The sequence below is a fragment of the Vanacampus margaritifer genome, chromosome 2, assembly GCF_051991255.1.
Source record: "Vanacampus margaritifer isolate UIUO_Vmar chromosome 2, RoL_Vmar_1.0, whole genome shotgun sequence".
Taxonomy (NCBI): domain Eukaryota; kingdom Metazoa; phylum Chordata; class Actinopteri; order Syngnathiformes; family Syngnathidae; genus Vanacampus; species Vanacampus margaritifer.
In genome coordinates this window covers 54,036,001-54,058,164 of record NC_135433.1, presented here as the reverse complement: position 1 = coordinate 54,058,164, position 22,164 = coordinate 54,036,001, and the positions used below count along the sequence as shown (strand labels likewise).

At 40.5% G+C, this 22,164-nt stretch overlaps 1 protein-coding gene and 1 long non-coding RNA gene across 4 annotated transcripts in view; one reads left to right on the top strand and one right to left on the bottom strand.

Moving 5' to 3' along the window:
• The window catches only part of trpm4a (transient receptor potential cation channel, subfamily M, member 4a), a 46,610-nt gene that overhangs the window by 2,869 nt on the left and 21,577 nt on the right, over positions 1-22,164 (bottom strand). For all 3 annotated transcript variants that reach the window (XM_077557289.1, XM_077557290.1, XM_077557291.1), the window contains 17 exons: positions 21,830-22,007; positions 20,600-20,664; positions 13,547-13,783; positions 13,020-13,122; positions 9,094-9,212; positions 8,229-8,531; positions 8,012-8,113; positions 7,771-7,899; positions 7,461-7,590; positions 5,320-5,465; positions 4,349-4,461; positions 4,163-4,270; positions 4,032-4,078; positions 1,828-2,060; positions 1,592-1,707; positions 949-1,081; positions 691-865 (listed from right to left, as the gene is read on the bottom strand). In XM_077557289.1, coding sequence (XP_077413415.1) covers positions 691-865; positions 949-1,081; positions 1,592-1,707; positions 1,828-2,060; positions 4,032-4,078; positions 4,163-4,270; positions 4,349-4,461; positions 5,320-5,465; positions 7,461-7,590; positions 7,771-7,899; positions 8,012-8,113; positions 8,229-8,531; positions 9,094-9,212; positions 13,020-13,122; positions 13,547-13,783; positions 20,600-20,664; positions 21,830-22,007 — 2,437 coding nt within the window. The remainder of the gene's footprint in view (positions 1-690; positions 866-948; positions 1,082-1,591; positions 1,708-1,827; positions 2,061-4,031; positions 4,079-4,162; positions 4,271-4,348; positions 4,462-5,319; positions 5,466-7,460; positions 7,591-7,770; positions 7,900-8,011; positions 8,114-8,228; positions 8,532-9,093; positions 9,213-13,019; positions 13,123-13,546; positions 13,784-20,599; positions 20,665-21,829; positions 22,008-22,164) is intronic.
• LOC144043545 (uncharacterized) lies at positions 11,119-19,211 on the top strand. Its single transcript, XR_013291124.1, has 3 exons — positions 11,119-11,592; positions 14,903-15,037; positions 16,742-19,211. It is a non-coding gene; the product is annotated as an uncharacterized LOC144043545 (long non-coding RNA).

The following is a 22,164-nucleotide window of genomic DNA, read 5'->3' as shown; positions in this document are numbered from 1 at the left end:
AAACATCCAAAACCTGCAGGACTGCGGTCCTCCAGGACCAGAGTTTGACACCTATGCTCTACACCAAAGTTAAAAAAAAAAATGCTGTCGCAACTTCGCTCAAGTCGGCGAAGAGGGTTGCCTTGGCTTGTGATAGCTGGACAGGCCCAAACCACCACTTTAGGAAAAGCCCCAGACCTATAATGCCACTAAACCGCAACCCCCCCCAAAAAAATCATAACTTACCAACTTGAAAATTAGCTATGGTACAAAAACTATGAATGCCAGCGTTAATATATCCCCCGCCAGACCACAACCCTCGCATCTTAATAATACCATTTCCATCTCCTACTGCTTATCGAACTGGCGCACGTGACCTTGGTTGGAGTGCCTATTGCCTATTCTGTTTTTGATTCACTCAGGACTCTGAGGTTCGGAACGGTCGGAGTGAATCACTGCGTGCTCGGAGCTTATTTCCGACCACTGAGGAGGAGCAACAGCTGGGGGAGGGACGAGTTTCGCTCAAGGGGCCCCTTTCAAGGAATTTGTGATGGTCAATTGTCATTGCACTGCTAATGTGAAAGATATGTGGTTTGTGTCAAATCTGTTGGCCTTCTGGGGCCCCCAAGTAATTGCCTGTCTCGCCTGATAGCAAGCTATGCCTCTGCATGGCACAAAAAAGGTTGGGGACCACTTGACTGAGACACTCACCATCCACTTCTTCCATAGGAAGTAGTCCATAAATGTGCATGTAGGGTTTGTGAAAGACACGTCGAAATATCCATTCAGGTCGGGGATCATATGAGTAGAGAAGTGCCTGGTTGGCTACTCCATAAGCCATGATCCACACAGCCAGGAAAAAAAGGAAGAAGAAAATGTCTTTCATCTGTGGAAAGTAAATCGTGATTACGTTGTATTTTAATCCTTTGAAATTTCGTTCATGTGTTTTTTTGTATTTTGACATCTTACCATTTTGCCAACAATGATAATCTTGGGCCCAAGCTGTTTGTGGACAGCAAATATATGGATCAGACGCAGTGAGAAGACTAAATAATCAATGGCCATCAGAACTCGCCCAAACTCAAATGACCATGAAAACATTCTGAAAGACAAAACGGGGAAGTCAGACACAAGCATCATGGAACCACTGACAAAAACATTCCTTGTGGGTCACTTGTTAACCCATTTTTATATACCGGTATTTAGAATGATTAGCATTTTTACCATTGAAAATGTTGCAAACGTATCGCTACAGGCTGAATACTTCAAGTATCATTGTCACGTGGCTGCCCATCAAAAACGTGTTTTGTAGGTGAAATGCTAAATAGTTCAGGTGTGAATGGTCGTTTGTCTATATGTGCACTGTGATTGGCTGTCCCTATAAAATTATTATTTCTATTTCTAGTTTATTGTATTTTTCTACACTTGTACAGGATAAAATGTCCATTTTAAAGTTTAGCCAGAAAAAAGTAAGTTAACTCATACATAAAAACATGCCCAGCAGACTTTTATGCAGTCTCTGTTCACATTTTTATTGAATAATAAAACTACATGAGAGTTCAACTTCAGGCGTTCTACTGTTACAAGGATATAAACTTATATAGTTGATCACCTGCAGCACAGAGCACAAATGAAGATTATAATGGCTGTGAGGTCACACTGATTCCATATATCCAGGATGTAACTCTTCATCCTCTGGAGCACAAAGTTGTTGGGCATGAAGAAGCCCTGTCAACCGAAGAGCAAGAGAGTTTGTTTAGAGGATGAGTCATGTTTACTTGTCTGAAATAGCTTGCATTTTTAATGATGACCCCTGTGAGTGGGAAAGCTTGTCTCTTAACCACTGACCTGTCGAATCTCTTCACATACTAAGGTAAAAACCCAAAAGTACAGCACAAATTCCAGTTTGGATGGGCCACCTTGAGACGGGGACTTGAAATCCACCAATAGGACGTAAGCAAACAAGAGGAGGAACACAAAGTACATCAGCACGTTGCCCAGGAATGAGATGACAGGAGCAAACCAAAACTGTCTCCACCGTGACACTATGAATGGTCTTCTATTTTTGGAGGGTGGAGAGGCTGAAACGAAAAGATAAAACCAGTAAAATGAGGATAAATACCAGATGGAAACTAGAATAACACTGGCCTCCCAGCAGAAAACATAAGTGTAAATCACTGTCTGCTCTTGTGGCTGCAGACAATCTATAAAGTCTCTATGACAGCAGTGGAAGGCCAGTGAACAAACATCTAGGCAAGTGTCTCGGAATCGCACAAAGCTTCACGTCAATAGGGCTATACATCCGCTCTGGTCACTTAAAACTACTCTATCAACACCCACTTTATTTCACCTTTTAATGAACATACACAGTAGCGTCTCTGGCACGAAAAGTTGAGTGGGGCACAACAGTGGGCACTTTACATCCACAAGCAGCAAAGCCTACACAATTCAATTCAAGATCACAATCCGGTGGAAAAGCGCTATATAAATGAAGTACCATGTATTCATGAATGTAAAAAAACCTTCAAATGGTTTAAAATAGGGCTGTGCAATTAATCGAATTACAATTTCAATTATTACACACGTAAACAAAAATAAAAGAGCATTAATACTCATTTTGAGTTGTTTAAATGTATATATTTGCACCTTTTTTAATTTTAAAATGACTAATTTAATAAATCTTGTTTGCTCCAAAAGGAACTTACAGCAGTGTTTTCCCCCCTCTGTTTTTTCAGCGCTGCCGCTCTCTTTTGAGCAATGATGTCATCAACGAATACGCTTCATTCATATTGTTGGTTTGGTATTAAGTATACTGTAGTCTTTTTGCTCGTGATGAAAGCCAATCTAGTTTACTGCTGTATAATGCCATCTGCCAAAACTGAGCGTGTGTTGATTGGGTCTTGACGTCACGTGACACCCGTCCTGTATTTTAATTGGATGATGGGCCCAGTTAATGTGGCCCCATGGCTGTCTATGGAGAGCAGCTTTGGACATGCGCACTATGATTTGAGTGGCTCATCCACTTCGACAGGCGCTTATGATGGGCTGGCTCTATTTCAGTCCAAGTTTAGACATTTTGACCATTGAACTTGGCTTTGTATTGTACATACATGTTTATAGCGAAATTACCTTACAAAGATAGATAAAATACAATTTGATAAATTATTAGCTATAAAGAAGACCAATTATGAGCCTGCATAATGCTCAACAGCGTTATCTGGTGGAGCCAGGCGTCACTTGCCCAAATGCAGAAACATCACTGAACGTACACAATTTTACAGTTATTAGTGTATCAATGTAAAATATCAGCATTTATTTGAACAAGTATGTGAACATGAAATGTGCAAAAGGACAAAAAACGGCCAATAAGCAAATGTACATTAAACGGGATAAGACATTTTACACTTAACTTAACAAGGCAGCTAGCACTGTACTTCCTGTTAGTGTTCTTATTTTGAAACCTAGTGCACTACTGAGCTGACTGATGCTAACTTGACAGCAACGGTAATCGTAAGAGGCTTTACCATCATGCTTTGTTGCCGTTACTAGTAACCCTTGTGTCTGGGTTATGCGTCTTTAATGTGTTTATTTTTGTACAGACAATGTGTAATATAGTTACAGTGTTATTGTTTCTATTTGTGGATTAAAGTTTTGCAACTTTTGGTATTAAATGGTGACACCCTTAGTAACAAAGGCATGCAGTCACTGCTATATACTGTATATTATAATAATATAATTATTTTGTATAAGGCTTTTCAAGGTACTCATAGATGCTTAAATGGCCTATCACAGTTGATTGACAATGACCTTTGACAATATTAACCAATTTCAAACAGCCGCATGTCTACCAAATAAAATGCCCTGTGTTTGCTGATTTTGAACCGAACCCACGGTAATTAGTTAGACAGCATCAAGTGGAGATGTATTCAATTTCATTGGCCACTGTATTATGTATTGAGCAATAAGAGGAGGAAAAATGTTTACTTACTGGAGAAAATGTGACCTGAGTCATATTTGCTAAATTAATCACACAATATTTGATCAAAACCCACCTTTCAGATTTTCTTTGAGAGCCTTGACCTCCTCAGCATCACCATCACTATTAAGTGCACAACAAAGAAGACAGTTTGGAAAACAGTGGTACAAGCCTAATTCAGTTTTAGAACAATTGTATTGTATTTACTTGTGTAGAATGTCTTCCAGGGAGAGGGCCATAGCATCATTTACTTCTAAGTTGTCAGACTCTATGTTGTGGACCTTTACAGGGGTAACCACTTCCTCTTTATCTTTCCTGTATATACACACCAGGCTGAATTTCCCTCACAAACAATACAACCAAACTGGAGAATGCTGAGAGTGCAACACCGACCTGAAAGTGATTAAATCTGTGTAGATGAGGGGGGGCATGAAGAAGCACATCAACAATTTCCAGACCTCGGTTTCTCTGTCCATGCTGCCCCACCAGATCTGAGACAGCAATGCCTACAGACGAGAGCAGAAGCTTTACCAAACACGATGCAAAATAATGATACACTACTAAAATTACTATAAAACAAAATACTAAAACAGATATCTTGCATTTTGATAAATATTGGTATTGGCCTTTAAAAAAATATATCTGACGGACGATAAAAGGTAAATCTAAAACCATCTTAATCTCAGGGAATTTATTTATTTACATTTTCAGTTAACTTTATAAGAGATGCTGCTGACCCTGGGAACCTTCTGAACCTTTTGTCTTTGTTCGACATTAAAACGAAGAAATGTGAAAGTTTAAGATTTTAGGTATTTTTAAATTTTGGGAAAAAAATTACTGTAGAAAACTAGAGAGCTATAGTATTTACTTGTTTAAGTTTCCATTTAACTTTTTAAGAAGTACTGATAACCTTGGGAGGTCCCTAAACCTTTTGTTAGAAATTTAAAATGAAGTCTATTGTCTAAGCTAAAAAAAAATAAAAAATCTACATTTTGAAAAGTCTGAAAACCATTTCAATAAACATGTTTTAAGACATTACAGCAAAGTCAAGATTGGCATTTGTACTTCAAATTTTTTTACGGCAATATTTTTTGCCCCCCCCCCCTTTTTTTTTTTTTTTATTGAAAATGAATATTAGCTCCAAATATTGGTTATCGGCCTCCTTGGCTACTAATAATCGGTATCGGCCCCCCCCCCTAAAAAACATATTGTGATGTTATTCCAAGCTATAAGTCAACACTGCTGTTTTCTGTGTGCTGTTCAATTTAATCTTACATGTAGTCAAAATCTACGGCTGACAAACACATGCAGTGCAGTGATTATATATATCAAAAATAAAATAAAGTGCTACGGTAAGAATTAACCTGAACTCCATCATGGCTGAAGAACTGGCGAGCATCAGCCGCAGTTGCCATCTGCAGACATGTACTTTCAAGCCACACTGGAGACTTTTTTATCAGGAGGTTGAAGGAGCGTCTCTCACTGCTCTGGTAACACTCTCCAAATACATCTGAACAGCCGACAAAAAGTACAATAATTAAATATGATGTGTTACGTGATATAGACTCTTTTAGCCTGTTGCTAAAAGAGGTGCTCAATGGTGGGGGGTGTATACGCCACACACCTCCACCGGAGACGAACCAGGACAAAGTTGGCTATAATGACCAGTTTTTTTCCCTACTAATCTGAAGTCAAGATGCTGTTAACCTGGTAGCCTGATACAGTACATTGTACACTGTTCACAAAAAGTTTGGGATATTGTGTTTTGGGGTGAAATTTCAGTGAGAACCTATGATGCACTAGAACCTTTACCTTGGTGAACAAAGAGCTGAATGGGAACATTCAAAATAGGTATTGCTTCTCGTCATCATGGTTATGAAAGCCATACTCGGCATTGGTCCCAAAGTATAGCGGGGCAGGATGAGCAGTGATTATTTGCATGATACAGTGCTTAAAAAACACAACAAAAAACCGAGTGACTTCAACCAAAGTGTAACAAGTGGCTGTGTTTTATGTTGTAATTCTTCATCCTTTGTGTGCAGTGGTTAGCAAGTTTTTAGCTTTGTATTAAAATTAAAATTTAGGTTATGAGCAAGCTTCAGACGATTCAAGAAGGTTTTTTTTTTCCGGACTAGTGTGAATGATCCATGGCCAACCAAGGTGCGATATATTGCCTAGCCCGAGCTCGGTTAGCAGGGGTGGGCCAGGGCATAGCATGACTGCATATAGCCTACCAGTTGAATTATAACAGCCACCACGCAAAGCAAAAACAAAAACAAAAACATAACTTGAAATAAGCTGCAAAGCCATTAAAGCTGCAGTAATGCAGTATTGTATCATGAAGTGATATTGCGGTCAAATGGATTAACGCCAGGTTCACACTGACTACGGTACGGACAGGGAGCGGCATCCGCACGGACTGCAATTCACACCGAGTGGGGTGCGTGAGTTCTACGTTTCTGGAAATCTGCACCCGCGAGACCACAAGATCACGGTGGTTCATGCGATAACAACAGTGTTTATAGACAGCTACTGTACTTGTAAACAATAGCCACACTTGCCTTTCATTTACTGTATTTTTGATACGCTTTTTGGACATTATTTTTGGGACTTCTACCATGGGCAAATACATTTTGTGTTTAAATAGTGTTATTTTGTCAAGCTTGTTTTTTTTTTGTCTTTTAAATGTCAGACACATGTCAAGCTATGTAGTTAGCTAGCTTCTCAAGACAGCACACTTTTTATCATCATTTGATCCATCTCTTTCCATATGAAAAAAAAAAGTTCGCCAACGGTTTTTATTTTGAAATATACCGGTTTGATATTGGCAACCTTCGTTTTCATGGAGACCACTATCATTGCTTGCAATGCGCCTTTTGCAGCCACTAGCACTATATTGTCATTTGCTTGATCAGCTATGCTAAATATAGTTTACTTGTATAGAAATGTTTAATTTATCCAAAGTAGGCTACTGTACACGCTGAACTGCTCACACTAAGTGCCAGAACGAACTGGGCGCATGATCAAGCAATGTTTTGTTTTGTTTTTTTACATACCGGCAATTTCAATGTCGGGGACACCATGGAGAGAGGGTAGCATTTAGCCATGGAAGAATTTAGTCAAGTCATGAAAATCTTTTTTTTTTCTCCCAGCACTGCCACAAAACCCGTCTTTAACCCCGAAAGAGAAGAAATCCTGGCGCCATGCCTGATAGAGAACTAGTAGACAGGTGAACAAACCTGCTCTTTGTAACGCAACACGAGGCTTGAAATGAATGATACAGCATCCAATAGTTGATATTGTTTTGCTTTTTGTCCGATAAAGTTGCTCCTCATACTCGTCTATCCTTCATTCAGACTCATTCAGAGATTTTGATATGAGTTTCACCAGAGTGATTTTGATAAGCCAAATTGGCCTTCCCAAGCCTTATAAATGTGGGAAATAATCATCTGACCACACCATGTTTCATTTGGAACACACTGACTGTATTTATGTTCTGACTCACCGTGTGCAAGATCCTCAAATTTCTGCGCCAGTTCTTTCATGGCCACCTTGCTCTCAGTCTCACTTTCGAGTTTAGAAATTTCCCTCAGCAGCTTGCACCCACCCAGCGCACTCAGCACCGACTCCCCTGCCTGACCAAGAACAAAGATACAAGCCACATCATGGTCAGCAAACGGCATCAAAGATCACTCGACTCCCAGTACATATGTGACGGGATGCAAATTATTTGGTCCAAAAGCAAAAGGGGCTTGATCATATTTATGATAATGTACAATATTTAATTGCACATATTTTTTCTTTGGGAGCCTCACCATCTCCCAGAAGTAAATTGCCATTTCACTACGGTTCTGCAGGACAGCCCAGATGAAGAGTGCTGCCCAGGGAGACTGGCAGCGTTGGTCACGGTATGCACATTTCCCCTGCAGCAACTTGATGACTTGCTGAGAGAGAAAAAAAACTGAGATTTTAGTGTACAGTGTTGATTTTTGAAAAAAATGACCCCCTCTAAGTATAGATGAAAACTTTTAGTGAAGAGGAGCGCTGGTTACAGACTCTGAGGGTCGTCCGAAGGCTGAATTTGGGGTCCAGACCCAGGGGGCTATAATAGAAATGCAAACAGACATCTCCCAGCAGATCCCACAGCACTCGTGATACCTGCGGCATCAACAACAAAAAACATTATTATGATCATGTTCTCATAAAATGATGATTGGTAAGCAGTGAAACACATGCAAAAGACGATTTTAGATGTCTATTTTGGTGCATTCACCTCAAACAGGCTAAGCTCTTGGGCTAAAGCAGGCCCAGGCATTGCATTTTGCGTGCTATTTAGTAGGCCCATTTTGGCTGTGTTGAGACTGGGCAGGGATCCGGACAGGCTCAGGCGGTGATTCAAATGTCTCTGGAGCAGAGTGTAGACGACAGTGCTGTCTGGGAGCGAGCGATACAAGCTCTCCAAGCGCTCGTACGTCAGGTAGTCCAGGATGTTCAGACCGTTCTCACAGAAGAGGCGCACAAACTGAGGCTTGTCATTGATCAAAGCATCTGTCATGGAGTCGTCCAGGTCCTCATACTGAAAATACAATCACTTTGTCAGCAGAGATGGCACAACAACATTGCTCAAAAAGTAAAGTAAACCCTTAAATCTGAGTAGCATAATGTTGCATTTGGCTTGATTGTCTACCTCACTGTCAAAGGGTTTGATTCTTGGATGGGACTTCTCTGTATGGAACTTAGATGTTCTTCCTTTGCTTCATTGGACAAACTTTGGGGATTCAGGTGTCTTCATGCATGCTATCTTAATTGAAGAGTCTAAATTGCCAATTGGTGTGATGTCATTAGGAATAGTGTGGCCTGTGATTGACCAATCTAGGGTCATCTTCAATCATGCTCTTGAGCCTCACTCAAAATCAGAACTGAAATGTTGTTGTTTTTTTTAATCCATTCTCAGAGACAACTCATAATGTGGCTCTGTCATGTGTGTGGACTGCATTTCTCCCTATGCATTTCCCAAATATCTGGACAATATTCTTCCAAACCATCAATATTATCCAATATCAATATAATAAGTATGTCTAGCAGTACTAAGTTGTTCCACAGAGCAATTGAGTTCCAGTAGATAGAATCATTCTGACCGTCCACCGTATGTTTCCAGTGAAGAGTTCCGCTTTGGCGATGTCCACTCTGTTCCAGGCCACAGCCAGTTTCAACTCTTCAGTGTACTCACTGGCATCACTGGACAGACGTTTACTAGCTTGACACAAAAACACACACAGACACCAATGTCAAACACCTAGAGCTAAATGTCATGCTAGGACTGCTGAGAAAAAACTATCGCTGGACATTGTGTTGTCGAAAGGAACACTGGGGATGTAAAAATGCCAAACAAACTATGTGCTTAAAGCAGTCCTCAAATAATGGGGCAGGCCTGTCTGTCACACTTGACAGACCATTTGAACATATTAAACATAGCGCAACCACAAATAAACTATAGCTTATCCCACTCTCTGTAGTCAGCCTGGGATTGTAAAAGAAACATATACTTGATGTTTTTTTCTTAATTGGTGGCACCGTAGGATGCAACCATTTTCTCATTAAAAGAGTATTGAGAGTGAATTCTAAATTGGTGATTAAAATGTTTGTACACACAATAGAGACTATCAGGAACATTTCTAATACCATTTTGAATTGACTGTAGTATTGATAGATTCATTGCCAACAGTAAGGGAGGCAACAGGAGTGGGAAGGCAGTTGGTGACCTTGCTACCTTGTAAAACCGCGTATCTCACAGGAAACGAGGGGGAGAAATTTGTCCTGAACAGGACCAAATAAACAAGGTGTGAAAGGCTATTCTGAGATGCTTCTTGGTTTGGATAATATAATCAAAATATGCAAAGTGCATTACGAGTTGCCGTGTGTTTGCTGTGCTTGTTTAATGGCATTTTCTGTCATTTCATTATGCATGCATACAGACACAAACCCCAATTCCAATGAAGTTGGGATGTTGTGAAAACATAATTAATGAACGTTATTTTATTTTTTTTAAATAGTTTTTTAAATGTCCCATTTTGTATTTGATGCCTCCAATACGTTCTAAAAAAAAAGCTGGGACAAGTCATTATTAATAAATAAATAAATACAATTCCTGTTTGAAATATTCCACACGTGAAAAGGTTAATTGGAAACTGGTGGTTATCATGATTGGGTATTAAAGGTATTAAATATCTTGTCTTTTTAGTGAATTCTATGGAATATAGGTTGAAAATTATATTCAAATCATTGTAAATTTATGCTTTACACAACATCCAAAACTTCATTGAAATTGGGGTTTGTACATTAAATACAGTAATACTTTGTATTGTACTTCACTTCCTGACCTGAGAGTCAGCAGCCTGACACATTAGCATCAATGTACCATCAACAAAACAAACTAACTGCAGTTGTTTGTTCACATTCAACCTTCAGTTCCTGCGGCCAACGCAGCTGACATCGCGCATGATGTGATCATGAGATTACAATTTCAGCATTCCGGCATCCTCATACTGGATGCTTTCAATCATCTTCCTCTCTCTCATTTACTAACAACGTTACTCAACATGTAGACTGCAATGAAAATGAATAAAAAATGTGGACCTTCTTTATGCCAACAAAGGGAGGATGCAGCTTTTCCTCTCTCCCTCTGGGGAATATGACCACAATTTCATACATTCAGCCAGGGGTCATAAACCTCTTGGCTATTGTGTGAAGAGCTCCCAGATTGATACACATGTCTGATATAACAGATCACTCAACTTTTATTTGATCAAAATGTATCTTTTATCACATATTCTTATTATTTTTATTAATAAAGAGTGAAATTCCTTTTTGTGAAGACACTGATTAAGTTCATGACTTCTCACAATAATTATGGAAAAGATAAGTGTCACACTCTATGTCTATGTCTGCCAGTGTTCATGTTCAAATGATCACTTATGCAACATTCCTAAAAATTCACCATGTCCCATCACTGGTCAGCTATACAGTAGTTACTCATGTTGTCCTTGAGTGCTGCCTGGTACCCATGGGCACCACATTGGTAATTCCTGCATTAAACCTTGAGACCACCAACAGGCTGCTGGTGGAACAACAGGCGGACTGTTCAACATAAGGACTGTATCCACAGATACAGAAGAGGCGCTGCAGGAGTGCTTCATGAATTTTTCCTCTGGGGATGAACAAACAAGGATATCTTATTTGTATGTAGGCCTTTTTTGTGTGTGATTTATTTTGTATGTATTGCTATTGCTAGAAATTAATTTATTTGGTAACAATTCCATTATCTAGTAGTGATGCACCGACCACCGAAAATTTTCGACCGAAATGGCAAAAATATGCATTTTCGGCATTTGGCCGAAATAAAATTTAAGTCGAAAGAATATGGCCGAAAGAGGATGTTGTGGTGATGCAAGCAAAAAAAAAAAGAAACGCTGCAAGAATTGAATTAAACACCAAACGCGGGGGTGAGTGCCTGCCTCGCTTCTCGCTGGCGTTTGTGAGTACCTGGCTACCGGCAGCTTCATTGTGCACACCGGAGAAGGAGAGGGTCGCTTGGTGAACTGTTTAAAAAGAGAGCGCTGCCGAGTACTGCACTACAGGTGAGACACTCTTTCTACTGCAGCGCCTTCCTTTTTGTCTTTGATGAGAGCCCCTCCAGCGCTTCCTCTTTTTCACTTGCATTCTGGTGGCTGTGCTAAATACCTTAGCTGATGTTAACATGATTGCTATCAACAGTTTTAAACAAGTAAACACTTACCACTATCTCCGGTTGGCGACAAACCTGTACAGGACGCCGTGTGTGACTTTGCAGTCCGTTTCCCAAAGCCGATTGGCTGGTGTGAAGATTTTTTTTTATTTTTATAAGTTGGTAAATGTGTGAATGTGCCGATTCTAAGTGCGCCTCACCTTGTCCCGATACAAATAGCGACAAATGCGTCATCCGCACCGCACCGCACGCATCCGTGCCCGCTGGTGCGAAGTACTGTACATTGACTGTAAAGTGCAATTGCACCGCCAGAAAATGCTCAGTTGCTCACCCCGCGTTAGGTGTTTAATGTACCATTCGCCAACATGTCTCTGATGTCTGCTGTGTGGATGCATTTCAATTTATATTGTGCTTTGTTAAAATGCCCGTGCTAAATAGGCTTAAATGTTTTATAATAATATTATAATTTTAATTAATTATAATAAATGCAATGATAATAAAAAATTGGCATACATTTTTTTTCAGCGTTTCGGTTTTCGGCCAAGCATTTCTCGTTTTTGGCTTCGGCAAAAAAAAATCATTTTGGTGCATCCTTATTATCTAGTACTTTAAATTAGGGATGGACCGATTATCGGCCGATATTTGGCATTTTGACAAATAGCGTATAAATCTGACGGCCGATAAAGGATCTATTAAAAATTGTGTTGATCTCAGGGAAGTCTTTATTTAGATTTTCAGTTCACTTTATAAGAGTCGCTGCTGACCTGAGGACCTCTCTCCAGCTTTTGTTTTTGTTTGAAAGTAAAACAAAAATACAAGAAAGTTTAACATTTCAGTTATTTAAAAATTTTGGTAAAAGGCTATGATGACCATGGGAGAGACCTGGATTTTTTGTTAAAATTTTAAAACATAGATGACGATTGTCTAAAATAAAAATAAAAAAATCAACATTTTACAAATCTGAAAAGTTGTCAATTCTAACAAAGTTAAAAGTTGGAATTTGTACTCTAAAACAATTTTACGCCAATATTTTTTTTCAATTTTACTGAAATTAAATATCGGCTCCAAATATCGGTTATCAGTCTCCTTGACAAGTCATAATCAGTATTGGTATTGGCCCTGAAAAAAAAAGATATCGGTCTATCTCTACTTTAAAGTATTCATTATTGCAGAGCATGAATGTTGTGTATATGTTAATAACATAATGTTGATTGTAGACATTATGTGGTATGACTAAATAGCCATATGCTTATTTTCTAATCATTTACAACAACAAATCCCAAAATGAAGTTTGTGTATTCCATTAATACATGTACATACCTCTAACAAGGGCTTTGAGGAGGACAGTATCAAAATCATATAGTCCTTCTTGCTCCCCATGGAAAATAGTGATGAGCTCTCTGTTGTGATAAATACTCAGAGCCTGGATCCATAACAGGAGTGGAAGGAAAAGAGTTACCAATGTTCCATTGCAATCATCTTTCAAATAAGTCAAGTCTCTTAAATAGAAAAATATGACGAAGGATTTACTGTACATTTTAATTGATTAGATACAAATAGTTGAGTTTGAAATGAAGCAACCAAGTAATCTTTCATTAACTGTCTATATCCGAAAATGTGTCTGCGAGTGAGCTGTTCTTAATTCTGCCCAATTGTGATGTGTCACAGAGTGGTTGGACTCCAGACTTCCCGTAAAAAATGGTAAAAAGGTCTCTTTTTAAGTATTTTATATTTAATATGTACTGTATGTAAGTATGCAAATGCAAATATTTCTCATGTCGATTTTAGAGAAGTTTTTTACTGTTCTATATCAACCAGTAAAGAAATACGAGTGCAGTGTAACTCACACTGTCTACCAGTTTTTCCAAGTCAGCTTCTCCTTGGAAGTATCTTTTGATCTTGTCGCGAACTAGATCACGGATGTCTGATAGATACTCCGCAATCTCGTCCATTGTTGATAGGACTGTCTGGCCGAGCGAAGTGCAGGCAAGACACGATAGAAGTTCACTGATAAAATCTGCAGCTGGTCCAGTTCCAGCAAGAACCAGCCAGGGCGTAGATCTTCTCAGAGATGTATCCAATCTCTGCACAAAGAACACATAAACAAAATAAATAAGACATTTGTATCTGGGTGAGTACATCAGTCAGTATAACTCTCCAGAGAGGCACAGATAGGAAATTACAAATCACAACAGGGTTGGACTGGCTATAAAGCATACTGCGTATCATTCCGGTGGGCCCTTGACCCAATGCTTTGCTACGTTTTTGTTGTTTTTTTAATTATTATTACTCTGACATGGCCTATGTGGGGCAGTCCAAGTTCCTTTATTTGCCTTTATAGGACTTTCCTTTTATAGGACAAATAGCAAAAATCCATGCATAAATTGAAATGCACAATTTTTATACTGCATATTTATAAAAATACAGAAAAAGCTGGATGAATGCAAATAGTATAATAAACATTTGTGCTTGTGTAAAACACACACACAGTAAAACATAAGAGAACAGAACACCAAGGAAATTTTACAATTCCATTGCCAATTACAAATTACATTCAGTCTTACAAAACACACTTCCCTAGAAAAAGTCCACATTGGTAGTTTTCACATGCCCCCAATAAGACTGTTGCGTATTCTATTTTAGTGCCTGCTATTGGCCATGTAAATTATCTGAAATAAACTGACCAAAACTAAATATAAATGCAATTGTAGTAGACAAGTATCGTACCGGGGTAGCTTTGGTCAGAGACAAGCGTCTGACTGTGCTAATCAGCCGATGAGTGCACTGCCCTCAACCATTCATATCCCGCGGTTGGGACGACGTGACTAGCAGTGTAAAAAAAAAAAAAAGGGGGGTTGTTCATTTTCACTCCCAAAGAAAGGAGAGTTCTAGTCTTTAAAAAAAAAAGAAGTATGTCTTTCCACACTGCTGTAATTTGTAACGCCTTACTATACATGGTGATGCGTAGTTTTTTTGGTCTTTTTTTTTTGTAAATGGACGAAACATTTAACTACAAATAAAAATAAATGTTCAAGTAATACGGAAGATAACATTCTCGTTCAAATTGAGAGTGTAACGACTAGCTGTGAATTCACAGCTCCAGTTTGAAAATAAACATCCATCACTGATTGGCCAGATTGCCTATCATCATCGTGTGTAACGCAGGACGATCGCTTCTCATTGACTCAAATCTGCTCACGCAGATTTCAACTGCTTAATAGGGAAGCGGCAGCAGCGGCATTAGCAGTCATCTTTGTTGTCAGCAGAAGAAGCTCAACAAGTTACAGCTCGTCGTTATTCCCATTGGAATTACTTTTTTTGTCTACATTTCCGAAAAGGTAAGGAAAAACACACCATCTGCTTTTACACACTAAAGTGCAATTTGTGTTTCCATTGCAGTCGGGCTTGGAGGTATTTTTTATGTAATTTGGATACAAACAGTAGCGAAAATGTCCTTTGTGTTTGCCTTTGCAGTTACATTTGGGGGTGTTTTTAAATGTATTTAGAGTTTTAGTTACCCGGACGAAAGTCATTTGGACCTGAAAACACTTTGTTTACATGCTCGCCGTTTGCCGCAATTAGGACAAACCATGTGGTAGCATTCTTAGCAATGATATGTACACTTAGCACTTTTCCCAGACTTGTTGGTACAACAGTACGCCACACAGTGTGACAGTTACACGGTCAGTAAGTAACGGCAAAACGCCATGTAGAAATCATTCTGTTCATGTAAAATGGCCGCCAGTGTGACTGCCTACTCGCCATAGAGAGAAGAGAAGCCAACGGCAGCAACCGTGTTGCCACTCACTACGCGCACCTAACATTGGTTTCTCTGTGGCATTTTCACATTATCTGTCTCCACGGCGAAAATGCCACATTGTGTGTTGTACGGTTGTATCGTTAAGTCTGAGAGAAACGCCACGTGTACATTTCATTACTAGGCAATGTAAGATGTCTGCCCTATTCGCACAGTCGGCGTGACGTCACCATGACGTCCCGTGTGACAAACAGGCGCAGCACAATCCTTATACAGTAATTCAGCTGTGCTTCGTCCCATGTTACTCAAAATTCAAACTCTGCACACATCGACTTGGCAATCTACCATTCTTAACAGAAAATGTATTTTCATTTTGACATGCCTGGGGGGCGGATGGATCGGAGCAGGGGGGGATATCATTTCCCTCTGCTCCGGTTCACCTGCCCCCAATTTTAATGCACCACACACACACACTTATGTATATACACTGGGTGGGGTCACACACACACGGTTTAGGGGTAGAGTTCGCCAGTCGGCGAGCTGGCGAACTTAGTAACAGGGTTAGTTTTTCACTTTGATCGTTGGGGTGACGACCGGGGCCTCTCCCCGCTGGGCCTGGGGTTCGGGGATGCCGCCCGTCCTCCGGTGCCCCCATCTCCCCTTCTGCCCCTGGTGTTCCGTCCCTCCGCGTGGTGGGGTGGGCGCGGGTGCCCTCTCCGCTCCGCTGCCCGGCCCCCTCTTCGGCGCGGATGCCTGGGTGCGGTGTGTCCCCGGGGTCTGGGGTCGGGGGCTGGGGGGCTGTCGGTTGGTGGGGGTGGGGGCGGGGGCGGCTTGGTTGGTGGGGGGTTGGTGGTGGGGGTGCCGGGGTGGGGGGTGCTGGGTTGGGGAGGGTGTCTGGGGATTTGGGGACCTGGCGGCGGTTGGGGCTGGGTTGGGGTGGGTGGCGGGGGTGGGGGGCGGGGGGTCGCGGGGGGAGCGGGGGTTGTGGGCCGGTGGGGTGCCTGGTGGGCCTGCAGTGCCCCGTCCTGCTGCGTTGGGTTGGGGGCGCGGGCCGCGTTGGGGTGGGGGGCGCTCCTGCTCCGGGGTTTGCTCTCCGGCCGGTGGCCCCTGCGGGGCCCGGGGGTCGTCCTTTGGCGCGGCCGCGGCCTGGGGGGCCCTGAGGTGTTGCGCTTGCTCTGTCCTGGCGGGGGTCGACGGCTCCCCTCTTTGGTAGAGATTTTCATGCATGCTAGATCCACCACACCAGCATCTATCGAGACTCAGACACAATTTGTTTCTCCCTCAGGTCATTGATTCGGTGGAGGCTGGTGTCTGTGGATCTCACTCTGCTTCGTCTGTCCTTTCTACCTTTCCTCAGTTTCTCCTTTGGGCCCTTGAGGTTTCCCTGATTTGTTGGAGTTTGGATGTCTTTGGGGTTGGTGAAGGTTAGTGGCCCGGTGGGTGGTGTCTGGTCGGTGCTGGGCTTCGCTTTTCTTTCTTTTCTTTGGTCCCCCTTTGGGTCTCCTGGCGGCCCCACGACTCTGGCTGGATTTTGAAGTGTTCGGTTTAGGTGAACGGTATGGGAATTCTTATTTTTTATTTTTTTTTTTCGCACGCACGCACGCACACACACACGCACGCACACACGCACAAACACACATACAAAAAAAAAAAAAAGGGAGAACAATGATGATGACATTTCAAATGATCAATACTGAGATCTCCCCAAAAAAAAAAGAAAAAAAAAAAGAAAATGTATTTTCATGAGGTCAATCGACGTAATAAAAATGTTTGCTGCAAATGTAAGTCTGTTTTCACTGTTTCTTGATTGCTTTTAACCTTTTCTCTCCCCTTTTCTTCTTACCAGGAATAATGAAGTAGGGCTGCATGATATTGGAAAAACATGCGATATGCAATATAGTTGCTGAATATAGCGATATCGATATTACTGCGATATTTAACATGTACCTAAAGCATTTTTAATTATCTAATGAAAGAATTACATTTTTTCATGCAGCAAAATAAGTTAACTCAATGTATTCTTAGTTAATTAATTGTAAATACTTCTCAATAACTATTGGTGGTGCACATTTTAGTTGTCGGACCGGTCAAATTCAGATAAAAGCATAAAATTCCATATGAAACTTATTGCATGTCTTTGCGATATGCATAGATGTAGTTATTTTTTTCAATATATTGTTTAGCCCTACAATGAAGGACTGCAGATGTGGCTTAAAATTCTTCCTAGCGCTACTAATTAAAAAAAAAAATCCTAAACTATTATATCCCTGGAGAATGCTGCGTAGCCATTCGACAGCACACACAAGTGGTCAACTACTGCAATCCGTGACATTCTTTTGATTTTTCATTGCAACAGGTATGTATTTGCTCACAATGAGTTCACAGAGATTAGCAAGACAGGCCTACACAAACAGGTGGAGGCGCATGTGGCGAGTGATCCTAAAAGTGAAAGAGACTGTACGAGCAGAGATGCAAGCTGAGGCTGCACAAGATGCAGCACGGCAAGTGGAGGCTGCACAAGTTAGGTGGCATCAGGAGCAGCTACTACCAACAGAAGAGACCGAAGAGCAGGCAGTGTCAACAAGTTCAATCATCAGCTCTGAAGAGGACAGCAGTGTTGGTTCTGCATCAGATCTAGAGATGTGGATAATACAAATAAGCCCTGCAACATGGACAACAACCCTGAATGCTCATTCAGTAACTTTTTACAACAGTGGGCCATAAAACACCATATTCCACACTCTGCTCTTGATGACCTTCTTGTAGGACTAAAGGGGAATGGTCTTATTGTCATCCAGCGTGTACCTTCAACAGCCAGAATACTTTGATCAACCCCCCAAAAAATCAGGTCAACTAAACTATCAGGAATGAAGTATGTCCACCTAGTGTTAAGGAGAGCTGTTGGAGAACAACTCAGCCACTACCCAGAGGAGGCACTGAGAAATCTGAACACACTGGAGTTGTCTCTGAACATTGACGGCCTTCCACTATTCAAAAGTAGCAAGATCACTCTGTGGCCTGTCTTGTGTGCCGTTCACCTCACTCCAACACATTTTCCCTGTAACATTAACATCTGGTCCTTCCAAAACCGACAGATTTGAAGTTTCTCAATGATGTGGTTACAGAAATGCAAGATCTTCTTGAAAATTGAATTCAAGGGAAAACTCTTGTGATGCGTTGTGTTTTATGTGATGCACCAGTCAAAGCAATGGTCAAAGCAACCAAACTGTGCACAGGATACAATGGGTGTGACAAATGTACACAGAGAGGACATTGGGTGGATGGACGTGTAACATATCCTGAGGTTGAAAATGTCCTGCGAACCAATAGACATACACAGGCAGTAAATGAAACTTTGGCTTAATAATTATGGTCAAGTTTTTCTTTTTAATCTTAAAGTGGCTTACCAGGAACCGGGTTACAAATTAAAAGTGATAGTGAATCCGCAATAACTGAACTGCAAAGTAGTGAGGGAACAATGTATTGATAAGTAGTTTAAGGTAGTCTGAAAAAAAAATGGAGTGATTTGTCGTACTTTTGTGAAGTTATGTTCAAACTTTTGTTTCTTAGTCTGTTTAGATCAGCTGCAAACGAATGAGGGCAGTCCGGGCAAAACCTCTGCCCTGACCCCACCCCGACCAGACCTCTGGAGGCTCCCTCCATCTCCTCTCGCCTACTGTTATTGCAGTGTGCAAAAGTCTTCCACTTTTTTTTTCTTTTTTGTATTGTGGCAGCAAATTATTTTATATTTTTATTTTTTTAATAAACATGTCATTTTCAAAGTTGCTTGTGTATTCATTATTCATCTTATGTCAAGACTCATAAATAAATTTGTAATCAATTATTCAAAGTAATTTGTAATACCAAGAAACATTTTAAAATAAAAATATGAAAACATTAGGGGAACCAAAAATAACTGAAATCAAATGCAAAAGGAACGTTAGTGGAAACCAAACCAAAAAGTAACACTTGGAGAACGGTAAAGGAACCAATATGTAACCAGCATGTAACGTTCCGGAGATGTAAAAAAAACAACTTTCCATTGCAACCATGGAGCGCCCAAATTGCAGCCAAACATAACCTTAAGAAAACGTTACTAACGTTCCTGGAAAACGTTTCAAGACTTGAATTGTTTGTAGGGCATTTTCTTACGTCCTGTTTCTGGCGTCTGAGGTTTTATAAATTCATGAAAATGTCCGGTTGGCATTGCGTGACTAATAGGAGGTGAAGTACACTGTGTAACTGGTACCACAATTTCAAGGCCGGGGCAAGTGTCCTCTTTTTTGGGGGGAAATGGGAATATGGTCACCCTAACATATGACATTTTCGCCTGTCAAAAAGCGCAGACAGCGCACACGTTTTTTTTCTCTGAATGGACAAATAGGAGCGGATGTTAATTTTAAGACTTTGGTCATTATCATTTTAGACTTGGGATGAAATTATGTTTTTTTTTAAGACATTTAAGGCCTAAAATTCAAGTTTCAGAATTTTTGACTTTTTTAAGACTTTTTTAGACCCCGTGGGAACCCTGCTTTCACTTTGCACGGTAGAGTTTTAAGTTCAATTTCTAGATTCAGCTAAAACTGTGTTAACTGACAATGGTTTTCTTATGTGTTGCTGATCCTTAACACAATTATGCCAGTCGGGACTGCCTGAGGGTCGAAGGTCACAAGCATTCAATATTGGCTTTCGGCCTTGTCGCTGACGTACAGAAATTTCTCCAGATTCTCTGTATTTTTTGATGATGTTAGATTAGAACTCTTAATGAGTAGTGAGGTGACTTGAGCTAGACCGTTGTGTCACTATGAGCTGTCCTGGCTTGGCATCTTCCTATCTATCTGGCGCACTTATCCAGTTGAAACCCGTTAAGTTGTACACACCCTCCCAACTTGGAATTGTTTTTTTGTTTTTTTAATTACAATGCAAAGACTGTTAAATTATCTGTAAGATCGGCGAGATGATGACAATGCTTATGGAGCAAATACTAAAAAAGCCTTTGGATTTTGGTGTGTGTGTGTGTGTGTGTGTGTGTGCGTGTGTGTGTGTGTGTGTGTGTGTGTGTGTGTGTGTGTGTGTGCGTGCGTGCGTGCGTGCGTGCGTGCGTGCGTGCGTACGTGCGTGTGTGTGCGTGTGGTGTTCACACCTCAAGCATGCTGGCATCTCCTGAGATGAGCATACATAGCACCGGGATTTCAATACTGCCACTACCTGTCAAGAGAGATGGAAGCCAGTGATGAAGTGAAGTTGAGAGAGAGAGAGGATAGAATGGGACAGGAGATTTGAACTGTTTCTCCTATTGAGCATTATAAGGATTGTGATGTCTGTGACAATTGCGACATTCTGGCATTCTCACACGGGTCAGTGGAGACTTTAACATGCACAACTTCATACACGTTGAGACCACCAACAGGGCGCTAGTGGAACAGCAGTTGGCCAACATAAGGACTGTGCCAATTTCCTCAACAGGACAATTTTGTTATTTTTAATAAACATTAATCATCACTTTAATCATCATTTGTTAATTGGATTTGCTCACAATTACATTGCCTTGTAATTTGAAGTTTACATTATTACAGTACATGGATGGGTATGTTAATAGACTATTTGTTTAACAATGATAAACATTAAGGTGTATAAATAAAACTACTATACTTCTTCCTACTCCTTTTTATAAATTCAGTGATATTGGACGCAACTTTATAGTTAACTTTTTTTTCCTCAATTTATATTGTTTCGCTGATTAAACTGAAAATAAACTAACTAAAAATTCATCTTTAATGTGTCAGCATTTTTATGTATTTATTGAACAAACACATAATTGTATTAATCATGTGTGGTACTGGACCCCTGCATGAACACACAACACATGAAAATATATAAACCGTAATGATTTTTGTGGAAATATGTATTTCCACTGCCACATCACATCTATAAATGGGGCAGGCGTGTGACTTTAATGTTTGCATTTTTTTGTTTTTGCTAATTTTCGTTGTTTCATAAATAATATTACTTGAATGGAAGAGAACCCTATTCAAATGCTTTATGCTGTAGACCATAGCTTTTTACATGTTAAAATATAAATTATTTTGTGGGTCTCTTATGTACTGATACTAATGTTTGAGTTAAGCCCAGGCACTTGACAGTCAAATGGAATAACATTTATATCCACTGCCTGTTACTCCACATGGCTGGCATAGATAGATGAACAAAGATACATTGTTTGTAGTGAATAAATCATGTTTGTACCAATTGATGTAATTGAATTATTTCCTGAAAATCTGTCATGGCACAGTGGTTGGGAATCATTGGCTCAAGTTAAGTGTTTTTTGTTTGCAAACGAGTCCAGCATAAATCATTCAAATGGGTGCCTTACCCCAAATGCCAGTGCGCTGATGTGAAATATAATCCTCCAGATTGCCACGGAAGGCTGTCTCTCCTCCTCTTCTACCAGTGCTGCCATCATCCACCAACAGGAAAGCCTGGCAGTTGCTGTTCAGGCAGCAGGTGTCACGTGATGTGTTCTGGACATAGTAGCAAGCAGGGAAGCTTCCCTTCAAGTACGCAAGAGGGGATATTTAGAATCAGGAGGGTCAACGTTTCGTCTCACACTTGATGTGCAATCACATGAGACATTTCTTTCAAAAGAAGGAAGAGACCATTTGAACTCCAGGTGCCTGCAGGATAGAACAAGCCCATTGTTTTGCACAA